Source organism: Aotus nancymaae, unplaced genomic scaffold (genome assembly GCF_030222135.1).
Source record: "Aotus nancymaae isolate 86718 unplaced genomic scaffold, 86718_ANA_hifiasm-v0.15.2.pri h1tg000028l, whole genome shotgun sequence".
NCBI classification, from domain to species: domain Eukaryota; kingdom Metazoa; phylum Chordata; class Mammalia; order Primates; family Aotidae; genus Aotus; species Aotus nancymaae.
In genome coordinates this window covers 12,473,529-12,486,064 of record NW_026988441.1, presented here as the reverse complement: position 1 = coordinate 12,486,064, position 12,536 = coordinate 12,473,529, and the positions used below count along the sequence as shown (strand labels likewise).

At 56.3% G+C, this 12,536-nt stretch overlaps 2 protein-coding genes across 5 annotated transcripts in view; one reads left to right on the top strand and one right to left on the bottom strand.

Moving 5' to 3' along the window:
• Window positions 1-6,458, bottom strand: part of GRIK5 (glutamate ionotropic receptor kainate type subunit 5) — an 81,270-nt gene extending 74,812 nt beyond the window's left edge. For 2 of the 3 annotated variants that reach the window (XM_012461501.3, XM_021670399.2), the window contains exon 1: window positions 80-1,065. The gene's annotated coding sequence lies outside the window, so the exon portion shown is untranslated. Of the gene's footprint in view, window positions 1-79; window positions 1,066-6,015 lie in introns of those variants that run through there. The other variant, XM_021670400.2, reaches the window with a different exon arrangement.
• Window positions 6,459-6,674: 216 nt separating this feature from the next.
• Window positions 6,675-12,249, top strand: ZNF574 (zinc finger protein 574). Of its 2 annotated transcripts, none has more exons than XM_012461500.2 (2): window positions 6,675-6,756; window positions 9,284-12,249. In XM_012461500.2, the coding sequence occupies exon 2, from the start codon at window positions 9,304-9,306 to the stop codon at window positions 11,995-11,997; it is 2,694 nt and encodes an 897-aa protein (XP_012316923.1). In that variant the 5' UTR covers window positions 6,675-6,756; window positions 9,284-9,303; the 3' UTR covers window positions 11,998-12,249. The 2 variants fall into 2 exon arrangements, with proteins under 2 accessions (XP_012316923.1, XP_012316921.1); XM_012461498.2 differs by lacking the exon at window positions 6,675-6,756 and adding an exon at window positions 6,853-6,979.
• Window positions 12,250-12,536: the final 287 nt, after the last annotated feature.

Below are 12,536 nucleotides of genomic sequence, written 5' to 3'. Positions count from 1 at the left end.
CCCCTGCCCACCAGGCGGCACCGAGCCCAGCCTTCCAGGACCCAGAACCCAGCCCAATCCCCGCCCTGCAGACACTCACGGATCCTGGTGGGACGGAGGGCTGGGCTCCCTCGAGGCCCGAGGACCAACAGCGGGAGGTGCTCCGGCGCTGGGTGGCAGTGGGGCTGGGCGGGGGGAGAGGGCAGTCCACAGGGCCCCCTCCCCCGCCGCTGGCGGTAGCCCCCAACTAATCCAAAACGGTGGCTCCACAGGGGCAGGGAGGAAGGACAGGTGGAAGAGGAGAGGGCGGGCCAGGGAGGGGAAGAAGGGGAAAGGAGAAAATGGAGGAGAGAAGGGGAGAGAGGAGAGGGGGAAGGAGCAAATGGAGGGGAAGGAGGGAGGAAAGGAGGAGAGGAAGGTGAAAACGGAAGGGGGGCACAGGCAAAGCCGGGGGAGGGGGAAGCCGGCCCGGGAAAGGGCCCCCTGCCCCCTCCCCTAGCCGGGCCGGCCTGGGGGGGCCACAGGGGGCGAGGATTGGGTGGAGAAAAGGAAGCCGGCCATCAGGAGAAGTGGGGGAGGGGAGGGCCTGCTGGGGGAGGGGGCTGCCCCCTTCCCCCCTCCCCCCTGGAGCCTGGGCCCTGCCCTGGTTGAGGCAAGGGCCCCCGAGTCCTCAAGCCCTCAGCCCCCACGGGAAAAGCATGCTGGGGGCAGGGAAGAGCCCCGGAGTGGAGGGCTAGAAAGGATGGAAATCTGGGAGACCCGGAGAGGCCGAGAAGGGGGCAAATGAGGTGGAGAGGGAGGGAGGAGAGGAGGAGGGAAAGGAGGATAGAGAGGAGCAGGTGGAAGAGAAAGGCGGAGGAGGGTGGGGTGTCCCAGGGGCTCCCGGCACTGGGCCTCAGTGGGAGGGTCTGGCCATAGACTCCTGGTCCCCTGTGAGAAGCCTCCGCCAGCTCCAGTCCCCGGCTGGGCCTGCCTCCCTGCCGCTGGCTGCCGCCACTGCTCAGTCTGCCCTCTGAGGCCGCCGCCTGCCTGCCTGCCTGCCTGCCTGCCTGCCCGCCGCTGCCTGCGCTGGGTCCTGGATCACAGGGGGGGTGGGGGGGGGGAGAGAGAAGAGGGAGGGAGGGAGGGAGGCAGGGAGGAGGGTGGGGAGGAGGAAGGGAGGGAGGCAGGAGGAGAGCGAGGAGGGAGGGGAGTCAGGAGAGGTGGAGCCTGTATTGGCTGGGGCTGGGGGCCCTGGCAAGGAGAATGTTGATGAGAAGAAGCTGCACTGGATGGAGGGGCCACCCCCGGCCACCCCCTCTACCACCCCATGCCACCGCCCTGCCCAGGCAGCCCTGGGCACAGGAGCCCACAGAGATGAGAGGCAAGGAGACCTGGGGAGAAGGCCACTGAGATGGAGGGAGAGGGCTACAGAGATGAAGAGAAATGAAGAGAGACAGCCATCAAGACTGTCCAGAGAAGTGGGCCGAGGCCCACAAACCCCACAAGGGCAAGGACAGGAAAAGCCCCGGGATAAGAAAGGCCCATGGAGACAAGGGAGCAGCCCGCAGAGACAAGCAAAAGGACCTCAGAGACCAGGGCAGTGTGTGGACACAGAGACCTCACGTGAAGGAGAGAAGCCAGAGACACTAGAGAGAGGCCTCCAGAAACAGAAAGCACTCCTCGGATATGGGGAGCAGTCCACAGGGGCAGGGAGAGAGCCAAGGAAAGCTGAAGAAGGTCACAGAAACAAGGGAGGCCTACAGACACAAGGGGACCACAAAGACAAGGATGTGGCTCATAGACATTAGAGAGCCACTGAGGCAGGAGCTGCCAGCCTGGAGATGCGAGGGAAGCCTCCCCGAATAGAAATAGCTCCTATGGAGGTGAGGGGATGGGTGGTAAGTATAAGAATTCTCTGTCGTGCATAGAGAAATCCTTGGGACCCTCAGAGATGAGTGGGTGGAGAGAAGGGGCCCTCATTCTCTAGTCGCAGAAGCGGAGAGGCAGTGGGTAAGGTGGATGGGACAAGGACAGAAAGCTGGAGGGAAGAGCCAGGAGAAGTGGGAGACTCCTTCCCAGGGAACACTCTGCGGCATTTCAGAAGGAGCAGAGCAGGGTAGGGGGATGGAAGAGAGAAGCAACACAGATCTTGGAGTGGGGGTGGGTGGTGCATGGTTGGGTGGGGGGTGAAATTTGAGGGGAAGAAACATGACAGTTGGTGCTGAAGGCTGAGCCCGTGACTCACCACCACCCCCGATGCTCGTGATGGGGAGGAGACACTGACACACTCACGTGTGGCCCACAGCACATGTGACCACATGCCTCGAACACACAGCTTGCACATGGCAACTCCTGGACCACATGTCAGCCTAGCACAGGAAGCCCTCTACAAGCTGGCATGTGGGGCATCCTGGACACACATCTGACACATATATCTGACGCTTAAGGACCGCCAACTTTGCACACACCTCCTTATCCCACTTGGTCAACATCTACACCCACCCCTCAAACACCCACACTCAGCTCCAGTCAGGCTTGAAAGCCCAGACTCACTCTTGCCTCTAGAACTTTGCTTATGCAGGACCTCAACACAGAACACCATCCTCTTGACTAGAGCAGTGGCTCATGCCTGTAAACACAGCACTTTAGGAGGCCGAGGCAAGTTGACCACCTGGGGTCAGGAGTTCAAGACCAGCCAGGCCAACATGGCAAAACCCCATCACTACTAAAAATACAAAAATTAGCCAGGCCCGGTGGCACACTCCTTTAGTTCCAGCTAATTGGGAGGCTGAGGCACAAGAATCGCTTGAACCCAGGAGGCGGAGGCTGCTGTGAGCCATGATCACGCAACTGCACTCCAGCCTAGGAGATAGAGCGAGACTCACACCCCCCAAAAAAAAAAAAAAAAACCACCATCGACTCAAAATTCAACCTGTCCCCGAAATCCTAGCCAGTCCTGTACTATCACCTCCAGAAAGACCAGTCCAGGCCTGTTTATTCCTATATCATCTGGAAAGACAGACCTACATAACCCAAATCAAGTTGGGAAGTCCAAGCAAAAGGCCTGAGAAGTCACCTAGATCTTCAGATTTTCTTTTCTTCTTTTTTTGAGACAGTATTTCACTCTTGCTGCCCAGGCTGGAGTGCAATGGCGCGATCTTGGCTCACTGCAACCTCCGTCTTCCGGGTTCAAGTCATTCTCCTGTCTCAGCCTCTCAAGTAGCTGGGATTACAGGCATGCACCACCATCCCTGGCTAATTTTGTATGTTTAGTAGAGACAGGGTTTCTCCATGGTCAGGCTGGTCTCTAACTCCCGATCTCAGGTGATCTGCCCACCTTGGTCTCCCAAAGTGCTGGGATTATAGGCTGAGCTGCCGCACCTGGCCTGATACTCAGATTTTCAAGTGGGGAAAAGGAGGTTTCAGCAGGAGCAAGAATCTGTCCAACATCACACAGTCTGTCAAAGACTGAGCATGGCTTCCACTACTCTGGTACCTACCCCAGGTGATTTTGCTCTAAGGCAAACCCAGACTGCTTCAGAGCAGGCCGGGCCTAGCTTTAGCTCACTAATTTCCATCAACTCTTTACTTCTTGCATTCATGCCTTCAACATGCAACCACTTGAACTTCCCACCTGTCAGGCATGTGAGCCGGGGGGCCAAGAGTGTAGACCTCGAGGTCAACTCCTGGGTTGGAATCCTGACTCTTCCTAACTATGGGAACTATGACTAGTTACTTCTCTAGGCTTCGATGTTTTGTAAAGTCGGCATGACAGTTTCTCCCTCATAGCATAGTTGAGAGGATTAAACTGAATAATGCACGTAAGCACTGAGCATAATACCTAGCATGTCATAATACATTCAAGAAATATTAGTTATTATTATGTTTCCGGAGATACTAATAAAAATAACTGGCCAGGCACAGTGGCTCATACATGTAATCCCACCATTTTAAGAGGCCAAGGCAGGATGGCTTGAGCCCAGAGTTCCAAGACCAGCCTGGGCAACATGGTGGGACCCTATCTCTGAAAAAAAAAAATGCAGTCATGGTGGCAGTGGATCATGCCTAGAATCCCAGCACTCTGGGAGGCCGAGGCGGGTGGGTAATGAGGTCAGGAGTTCAAGACCAGCCCGGTCAAGATGGTGAAACCCCATCTCTACTAAAAATACCAAAAATTAGCCAGGCATGATGGTCAGAGTCTGTAATCCCAGCTATTCAGGAGATGGAGGCAGAGAATTGCTTGAACCCGGGAGGCGGAGGTTGCAGTGAACTGAGATCATGCCACTATACTCCAGCCTGGGCGACGGAGCGAGACTCCATCTAAAAAAACAAATAAATAAAAAATAAAGCCGGGCATGGTGGCTCATGCTATAATCCCAGCACTTCTGGAGGTCAAAGTATATGGATCAACTTGAGGCCAAGAGTTCAAGACCAGCCTGGTCAACATGGCAAAAACCCGTGTCTACCAAAAATATTAAAAATTAGCCAGGCATGGCGGCGCATGCCTGTAATCCCAGCTACTTAGGAGGCTGAGAATTGCTTGAGCCTGAGAGGCAGAGAATTGCTTGAGCCTGAGAGGCAGAGGTTGCAGTCAGCTGAGATCAGGCTACCGTACTCCAGCCTGGGTGACAGAGCCAGACTGTCCTAAAAACAACAAAAAATTAGGGGCTAGAGGTGGTGGCTCACACCTGTAATCCCAACACTTTGGGAGGCTGAGTGGGGTGGATCACCTGAGGTCAGGAGTTCCAGACCAGCCTGGCCAACATGGCAAAACCTTGTCTCCACTAAAAATACAAAAATTAGCCACCCATGGTGGTGTGCAGCTACTTGGGTGGTGTAGTCCCAGCTATTTGGGAGGCCGAGACAGAAGAATCGCTTGAACTCAGGAGGCAGAGGTTGCAGTGAGCCGAGCTTGTGCCATTGCACTCCAGCCTGTGTGGTGGGCAACAGAGTGAGACCGTATCCAATAAACAAATAAATAAATAAATAACTTTTAGATATCCAGATCTTTTTTTGTTTTCAGAGATAAAAAAGCACTCTAGCTCTTGTACCCAGGCTAGAGTGCAATGGCGTGATCTCAGCTCACTGCAACCTCCGCCTCCCGGGTTCAAGTGATTCTCCTGGCTCATCCTCCCAAGTGGCTGGGATTACAGGCACATGCCACCTTACCAGGCTAATTTTTGTATTTTTAGTAGAGACAGGGTTTCACCACGTTGGCTGGCTGGTCTCGAACTCCTGACCACGGGTGATCCACCTGCCTCAGCCTCACAAAGTGTTGGGCTTACAGGCGTGAATTACTGCGCCCAGCTAAGATATCTTTTACTTTGTGCCTCAAAACCACCATGAGATGGGCTACTAGCGCCATTTCACAGATGAGAAAATTAGGCACAGGACAGTTAACTTCTCCTAGAACCCGGATTCCAATCCAGGAACCTGTTTTAACTATACAGGCCTGGTGTTAGGGAATTTAATCAACGAGAAAGACAGGACATCTAGAGACCAAATGGCCATAGCAAAACTGATGAATGGCATCGGGTAGGTAAATAAATAACCCAATTCTGAGACTCGGTTTCCTCATCCCAGAAATTGAAACTCCTCTGTCCTTGGGTTCAGAGAGTAGGTCTGGAAATCTTTTTTTCTTTCAGATGGAGTCTCGCTCTGTCGCCCAGGCTTGAGCGTACTGGCGCGACTTCGGCTCACTGCAACCTCGGCCTCCTGGGTGCAATCAAATCTCGGGCCTCGGCCTCCCGAGTTCCTAGGATTACAAGTACACGCCCATGCCCAGCTAATTTTTTGTATTTTTAGTAAAGACGGTGGTTTCGCCATGTTGGCCAGGTGGGTCTTAAACACCTGACCTCAAGTGATCCACCCGCCTCAGCCTCCCAAACTGCTGGAATTACAAGCGTGAGCCACCGCGCCATGCCTGGAAACTTTTTACTGGGGCAACTCCCTCCAAAGACCTAGCGTCGCAGGAACAAGGTGAGTAGGAATGGCCAGAGCCCTTGGAGACATGGGAACTGTAAGGGTCAGAGTCACCCCGGAAGGAGGCGCTACCTGCTCACTTCCTTCAGGCTCTCACCCCGATTGTCCTTCAGGTCCTCTACCTGCCACGTTCTGTTTCTTCCAATGAAATTGCCTGTCCCTGCTGCTTCTTTTTCTCCATATCCCCGCTCTCCTTGCTTCCCTTCTGACATTTCTCCTCTCTCCACCTCCCAAAAGTCCCCTCGGTCTTTTCCCTGTTTCTTCCTGTTGCCTTCATTACCCTCCTTTTAATAAAGTGAGTCTGGAGTCTTGGTTTCCTTTTCTCCCTCCAGGTGACTGGTGCTGTAGTTTGCCCTCTTCCCAACGCGCTGAGTGGTTTCACTTTCTCCCTCTGACCCTCGGGGAAACCACAGAGGCTCCCGTGCCTCCAATCCGCCGCTCCAACCCCCAGGGTGCCACGCGCCTCAATTCCCCAGCTTCTCCTCCTCCCTCTCCCTGACCCCAACGCTGACTCCCTCACGGCATTCCCAAGATGGCGCCCGCGGCGGCGCGCCGCCGCCTGACGTCATCGCGCCGCCGCCTGACGTCATCGCGCCGCCCTTCGCTCAGATCTCCCTTCTGGAGCCGTCGGAGGCGGAGTCGAGGAGGAGGAGGAGCATCCTCTAGGGAGGATTAAAGGGGCGGGTACTATCCACCAGTGGGCCGACCGGTGAGGGAACGTCGCTAAAGGATTGGTTAGGCGCTGCTGGGGAATCTCGACGCTCTTCACTATTGGCTCAAGTCCCAGAGATATAAACGTCGATTGGCCGAACGGTAGGGCCCGAGCGGACGATGATTGGTTGCGTCCGGCCGTCCGCACGGCGGCCGAGGAAGAAGGTGGGAGGGGCGTTGCTGAGGGTAGCTGGGGGCGAGAGCGAGGCTGCGGAGCAGGCGAGAGGCGACGGCGAGAGCTAGAGCGGGCTCAGCGCTAGGGTGGCCGTGCAAGGGGACCCGTGGCCCGCGCCCGGGCCCGGGGCGGGCGAGACGGCGGAGGCAGGTGAGTGCGAGCGGGCGCGCGGAGGCTGGCCGGGCTGCCCTCCCTGCCGCCGCGGCCTCCTCTCGCTAGTCCGCCTGCGCACTGAGGGCCTGAGGGAGCGCGCGCCGGGCAGTTAGGGCGGAGTGGCACCAACCGCCGACCGGGCGCGCGGCCGGGGCGGCGGGTGGGGAAGGGGAGTGGAGTCGCATGCGGGGCTGAATGAGGAGCGGCGGGGCTCGGGCTGGGGCCTTGGCAGGACACCTGGGCGGGAAGGGGAGGCCTCAGAGCTGCCCCAGGAGGGCTCCGCAGCTCCCCAGGGTTTGGGGTAAAGGACTTAGTGGCGTGTTAAGTCCAGGACGAAGGGGTTGGGCCGGTTAGACGGTACTGGGGTGCCCGGTGAGGGGCTTAGCGTGTGAGAAAGATAAGTTAACCAAAGGGGGAAATAGTTCTTCCTGGGAAGAACTGGGGCGGTGAGAGGGGTCTTGGTGTGAAAAGATTAGGAAATAGATACCCCAAGGGAGCGCTTTAGAGCTAAGGAGGAGTCCAGTTGTAACGGATAAGGTTAAATTAATGTGAAGAAACCTTAAACCAATGTGGGTACATTGGATATACGGGAGGTATTTACCATCGGGAGGTTGGGTACCCTTGGAATGTGTGGAGAGGAGTCCTGTACAAAGAAGGGTTACGTGTATATTAAAAGGGTGTCTGGGTGTCCCTGGAATGAGCTAGGGAAGGTAGTCTTTTATAAGTCCAGGTAATTAGGCCAAGGTGAAGATGGGATTTGGTTATTGGAAGGAGAGGAAGTAAAGTGGGAGAGATCTGTGTGCTGAAGTGAGAGGTGTCTGGGAATTCCTGGAATGAGACTGAGATGTTAGGCTGCTAAGACGTTGGGGGTCTGAGTACCCCTAGAGTAGTAGGCTGGTGAGAGGGGTTTGAGTGTGAGGAAGAGGGGTCTGCTGGATTAGGGTGGTAATAAGGGTTCTGTATGAGAATAGGAGGTTCGGGTATCCCTAAAGGGGGTTTGGGCACCGAGAGGGGTTGTGTAAAAGGAACTTAAGCCATTGTGAAGGATGGTCTGGTTATCCCTGGAATGGGTTAGAGTGTGTGTGGATCTTTACGAAAAGAAGAGGAGTTATGTTGCTAGGAAGAGGAGGGTCTGAGCATCCCTAGAATGGGTGAGGTTGAGTTGGGTCTTTTAGCAGATTAAAAAAGATTAGGTTAATAATGTGAAGGAGGATCTGGATATTCCTTGGATGGATTAGGGTGGGCCTGTTGGCAGGAGGTTGATAGGTTGATATGAAGTGAGGGTATGGGTGTCCCTGAATGAGTGGCTGTGTATGAACAGGAAGGGTTTAAATCAATGGGAAGAGGGGGATCTGGGTATCCCAGAGGGGATCAGAATTGTCAGTTTGGTCTTGGTACAAAGAAGAGGTGATGAATGTAAAGAGTGGATAGATACCCTGGAGACAGGAGTTAGGGTGGTGGGAGGTTCTAGGTCTGAAGCGAGGAGTAGGCATTTGTGAAAATGGGTCTGAGTATTCTGGATAGGGGACTGGGGTTGTAGGAGAAGGCCTTGATTTGTGGAGGAGGTTAAGTAATTAAACAAGGCTGGGTCATGAAGTGGACAAAGTCTAGGTGTGGAGATGGGTTAGGGCAATGTGAGAAAATTTGATTGCCAGGAAGGGATAGTTTGATGTAAGGAATCTGGGCACCCGAGGAAGAGTTAGTGGGTAGCGGGGGTTGCGTGTAAAGGGGAGGGTTGGCACCGTGTACAGTGGAGTGGTGGGGCATTGGGCAGTTTGAGTGGTCTGGGTATAAAAAGAAGTCTGAGAACCTGGGAGAAGGAGTGGAGCCCATGGGAGGGGTGTTGCTGGGAGAAACAGGTGGGAAAGGCCTATATGAGTTTTCATTTGGGTACCTTGGAGAGGAATGGAATGACGTGAGTTGCTAAGAAAAGGAATCAGTGGAAGGAGGTTTAAGTGGAGGTTCCAGTGTGCTGGGTCGAGCTGTGGGGCCCACTGTGAGGTGTGGGAGATGAGGGGACTGGAAGGGTGACAAGGATCTGATGGGTGGGGTTTGATGCAAGTTGATTCAGAGGTGAGACTGTGGGTAGATTCCTGGGGAAGGGATTGCCTGGAAGATATTGTGTTTGGTGTTTATTAGGTTGAAGGGAGGAAGGATTATTAGGAGAGAGGGAGGCAGAATTTTAAAAATCAAAGAAAGAAGTTAGAAGTAGATCTAAGGTATTGGGAATGGAGAGTGATAAAGGGAAGAGCTGAGGAATCAGTGAGCTAACTGGTTTGTCCCCACTGTCCCTTCTTCCAGCCCAGGGCCTTGCTGCCGCCATGACTGAGGAGTCGGAAGAGACAGTCCTGTACATTGAGCACCGCTATGTCTGCTCTGAGTGCAACCAGCTTTATGGATCCCTGGAAGAGGTGCTCATGCACCAAAACTCCCACGTGCCCCAGCAACACTTTGAGCTGGTGGGCGTGGCTGACCCTGGAGTCACTGTGGCCACGGAGGCAGCTTCAGGCACAGGCCTCTATCAGACCCTTGTGCAGGAGAGCCAGTACCAGTGCCTGGAGTGCGGTCAACTGCTGATGTCACCCAGCCAGCTCCTGGAGCACCAGGAGCTGCACCTGAAGATGATGGCACCCCAGGAGGCACTGCCAGCTGAGCCACCACCCAAGGCACCACCCCTGAGCTCCAGCACCATCCACTACGAGTGTGTGGATTGCAAGGCTCTTTTTGCCAGCCAGGAGCTGTGGCTGAACCACCGGCAGACACACCTCCGGGCCACGCCCACCAAGGCTCCTGCCCCTGTTGTCCTGGGGTCCCCAGTTGTTCTAGGGCCTCCCATGGGCCAGGCCCGTGTGGCTGTGGAGCACTCATACCGCAAGGCAGAAGAGGGTGGGGAAGGGGCGGCTGTCCCATCTGCCGCTGCCACCACCACCACTGAGGTGGTGACTGAAGTGGAGCTGCTCCTCTACAAGTGCTCTGAGTGCTCCCAGCTCTTCCAGCTGCCAGCGGATTTCCTAGAGCACCAGGCCACTCACTTTCCTGCTCCTGTCCCCGAGTCTCAGGAGCCTGCCCTACAGCAGGAGATGCAGGCCTCATCACCTGCAGAGGTGCCTGTGTCTCAGCCTGACCCCTTGCCAGCTTCTGACCACAGTTATGAGCTGCGCAATGGCGAAGCCATTGGGCGGGATCGCCGGGGACGCAGGGCGCGGAGGAACAACAGTGGAGAAGCAGGTGGGGCAGCCACACAGGAGCTCTTCTGCTCAGCCTGTGACCAGCTCTTTCTCTCACCCCACCAGCTACAGCAGCACCTGCGGAGTCACCGGGAGGGTGTCTTTAAGTGCCCCCTGTGCAGTCGTGTCTTCCCTAGCCCTTCCAGTCTGGACCAGCACCTTGGAGACCACAGCAGCGAGTCTCACTTCCTGTGTGTAGACTGTGGCCTGGCCTTTGGCACAGAAGCCCTCCTCCTGGCCCACCGGCGAGCCCACACCCCGAATCCTCTGCATTCGTGTCCATGTGGAAAGACGTTCGTCAACCTTACCAAGTTCCTTTATCACCGGCGTACTCATGGGGTAGGGGGTGTCCCTCTGCCCACAACACCAGTCCCACCAGAGGAGCCTGTCATTGGTTTGTCTGAGCCAGCTTCAGCAGAGACTGGAGAGCCAGAGGCTCCTGAGCCCCCTGTGTCCGAGGAGACCTCAGGAGGGCCCACTGCCCCAGGCACCTACCGCTGCCTTCTGTGCAGCCGTGAATTTGGAAAGGCCTTGCAGCTGACCCGACACCAACGTTTTGTGCATCGGCTGGAGCGGCGCCATAAATGCAGCATTTGTGGCAAGATGTTCAAGAAGAAGTCTCACGTGCGTAATCACCTGCGTACGCACACAGGGGAGCGGCCCTTCCCTTGCCCTGACTGCTCCAAGCCCTTCAATTCGCCTGCCAACCTGGCCCGCCACCGGCTCACACACACAGGAGAGCGGCCCTACCGGTGTGGGGACTGTGGCAAGGCTTTCACGCAAAGCTCCACGCTGAGGCAGCACCGCTTGGTGCATGCCCAGCACTTCCCCTACCGCTGCCAGGAATGTGGGGTGCGTTTTCACCGCCCTTACCGCCTGCTCATGCACCGCTACCATCACACAGGTGAATACCCCTATAAGTGTCGTGAGTGCCCCCGCTCCTTCTTACTGCGCCGGCTGCTGGAGGTGCACCAGCTTGTAGTCCATGCTGGGCGCCAGCCCCACCGCTGCCCATCCTGTGGGGCTGCCTTCCCCTCCTCACTGAGGCTCCGGGAGCACCGCTGTGCAGCTGCTGCTGCCCAGGCCCCACGGCGCTTTGAGTGTGGCACCTGTGGCAAGAAAGTGGGCTCAGCTGCTCGGCTGCAGGCACATGAGGCGGCCCATGCGGCTGCTGGGCCTGGAGAGGTTCTGGCTAAGGAGCCCCCTGCCCCTCGAGCCCCACGGGCCACTCGTGCACCAGTTGCCTCTCCAGCAGCCCTCGGAGGCACTGCTGCGGCATCCCCTGCGGCCCCTGCCCGCCGCCGGGGTCTAGAGTGCAGCGAGTGCAAGAAGCTGTTCAGCACAGAGACCTCACTGCAGGTGCACCGGCGCATCCACACAGGTGAGCGGCCGTACCCGTGTCCAGACTGTGGCAAAGCGTTCCGTCAGAGTACCCACCTGAAAGACCACCGGCGCCTGCACACAGGTGAGCGGCCCTTTGCCTGTGAAGTGTGTGGCAAGGCCTTTGCCATCTCCATGCGCCTGGCAGAACATCGCCGCATCCACACAGGCGAACGACCCTACTCCTGCCCTGACTGTGGCAAGAGCTACCGCTCGTTCTCCAACCTCTGGAAGCACCGCAAGACCCATCAGCAGCAGCATCAGGCAGCTGTGCGGCAGCAGCTGGCAGAGGCAGAAGCTGCTGTTGGCTTGGCTGTAATGGAGACTGCCGTGGAGGCACTGCCCCTGGTGGAAGCCATTGAGATCTACCCTCTGGCCGAGGCTGAGGGGGTCCAGATTAGTGGCTGACTCTGCCTGACTTCCTCTTCAGCATCTCCATGCCCTGTTGCTGAAGGCCCTCCAGCATCCCCTTAAGCCTCTGTACATACTGTGTCCCTTCCTCTTCCCATCCTACCACCATGTAAGTTCTAAATTGGATTTATTCTCTCCTGAGGGCGTGCTCTGGGGTCCTTAACACACACAAAGGTGCCCCCAACCTTCCACCTGTTAGCACTGGTTACCCCAAAAATGAAACTGTCAATAAAGACTGAGTTGCCAGCAGTGTATAGAGTGGAATTTAGGAGGCATGAGGCCAGGTACTAGGTCTCACCGCTCATGGCTGCATCACCAACACCCAAAAGTGGGTCTGGCAGGTAGTAGGGGTAGTAGGAGCTCAGTAAACATTTTCTGGGCTGAAGAGAATGACCTGGCGTTCATGGGCATGGCTCTCTTGCCACTAGAGGTCCCATATCCCTGTGGAAAAGCTCAAGGGCGTTTTCTGCTGGTGGCAGGAACTTTTGAGAAATCAGATTCTTAACACCCCGTCCCTGACTCCTGGCCTGATGTGG

What these genes read in the sequence shown, in the direction of transcription:
- ZNF574 (XM_012461500.2), top strand. Translation starts at nt 9,304, where the DNA reads ATGACTGAGGAGTCGGAAGAGACAGTCCTGTACATTGAGCACCGCTAT.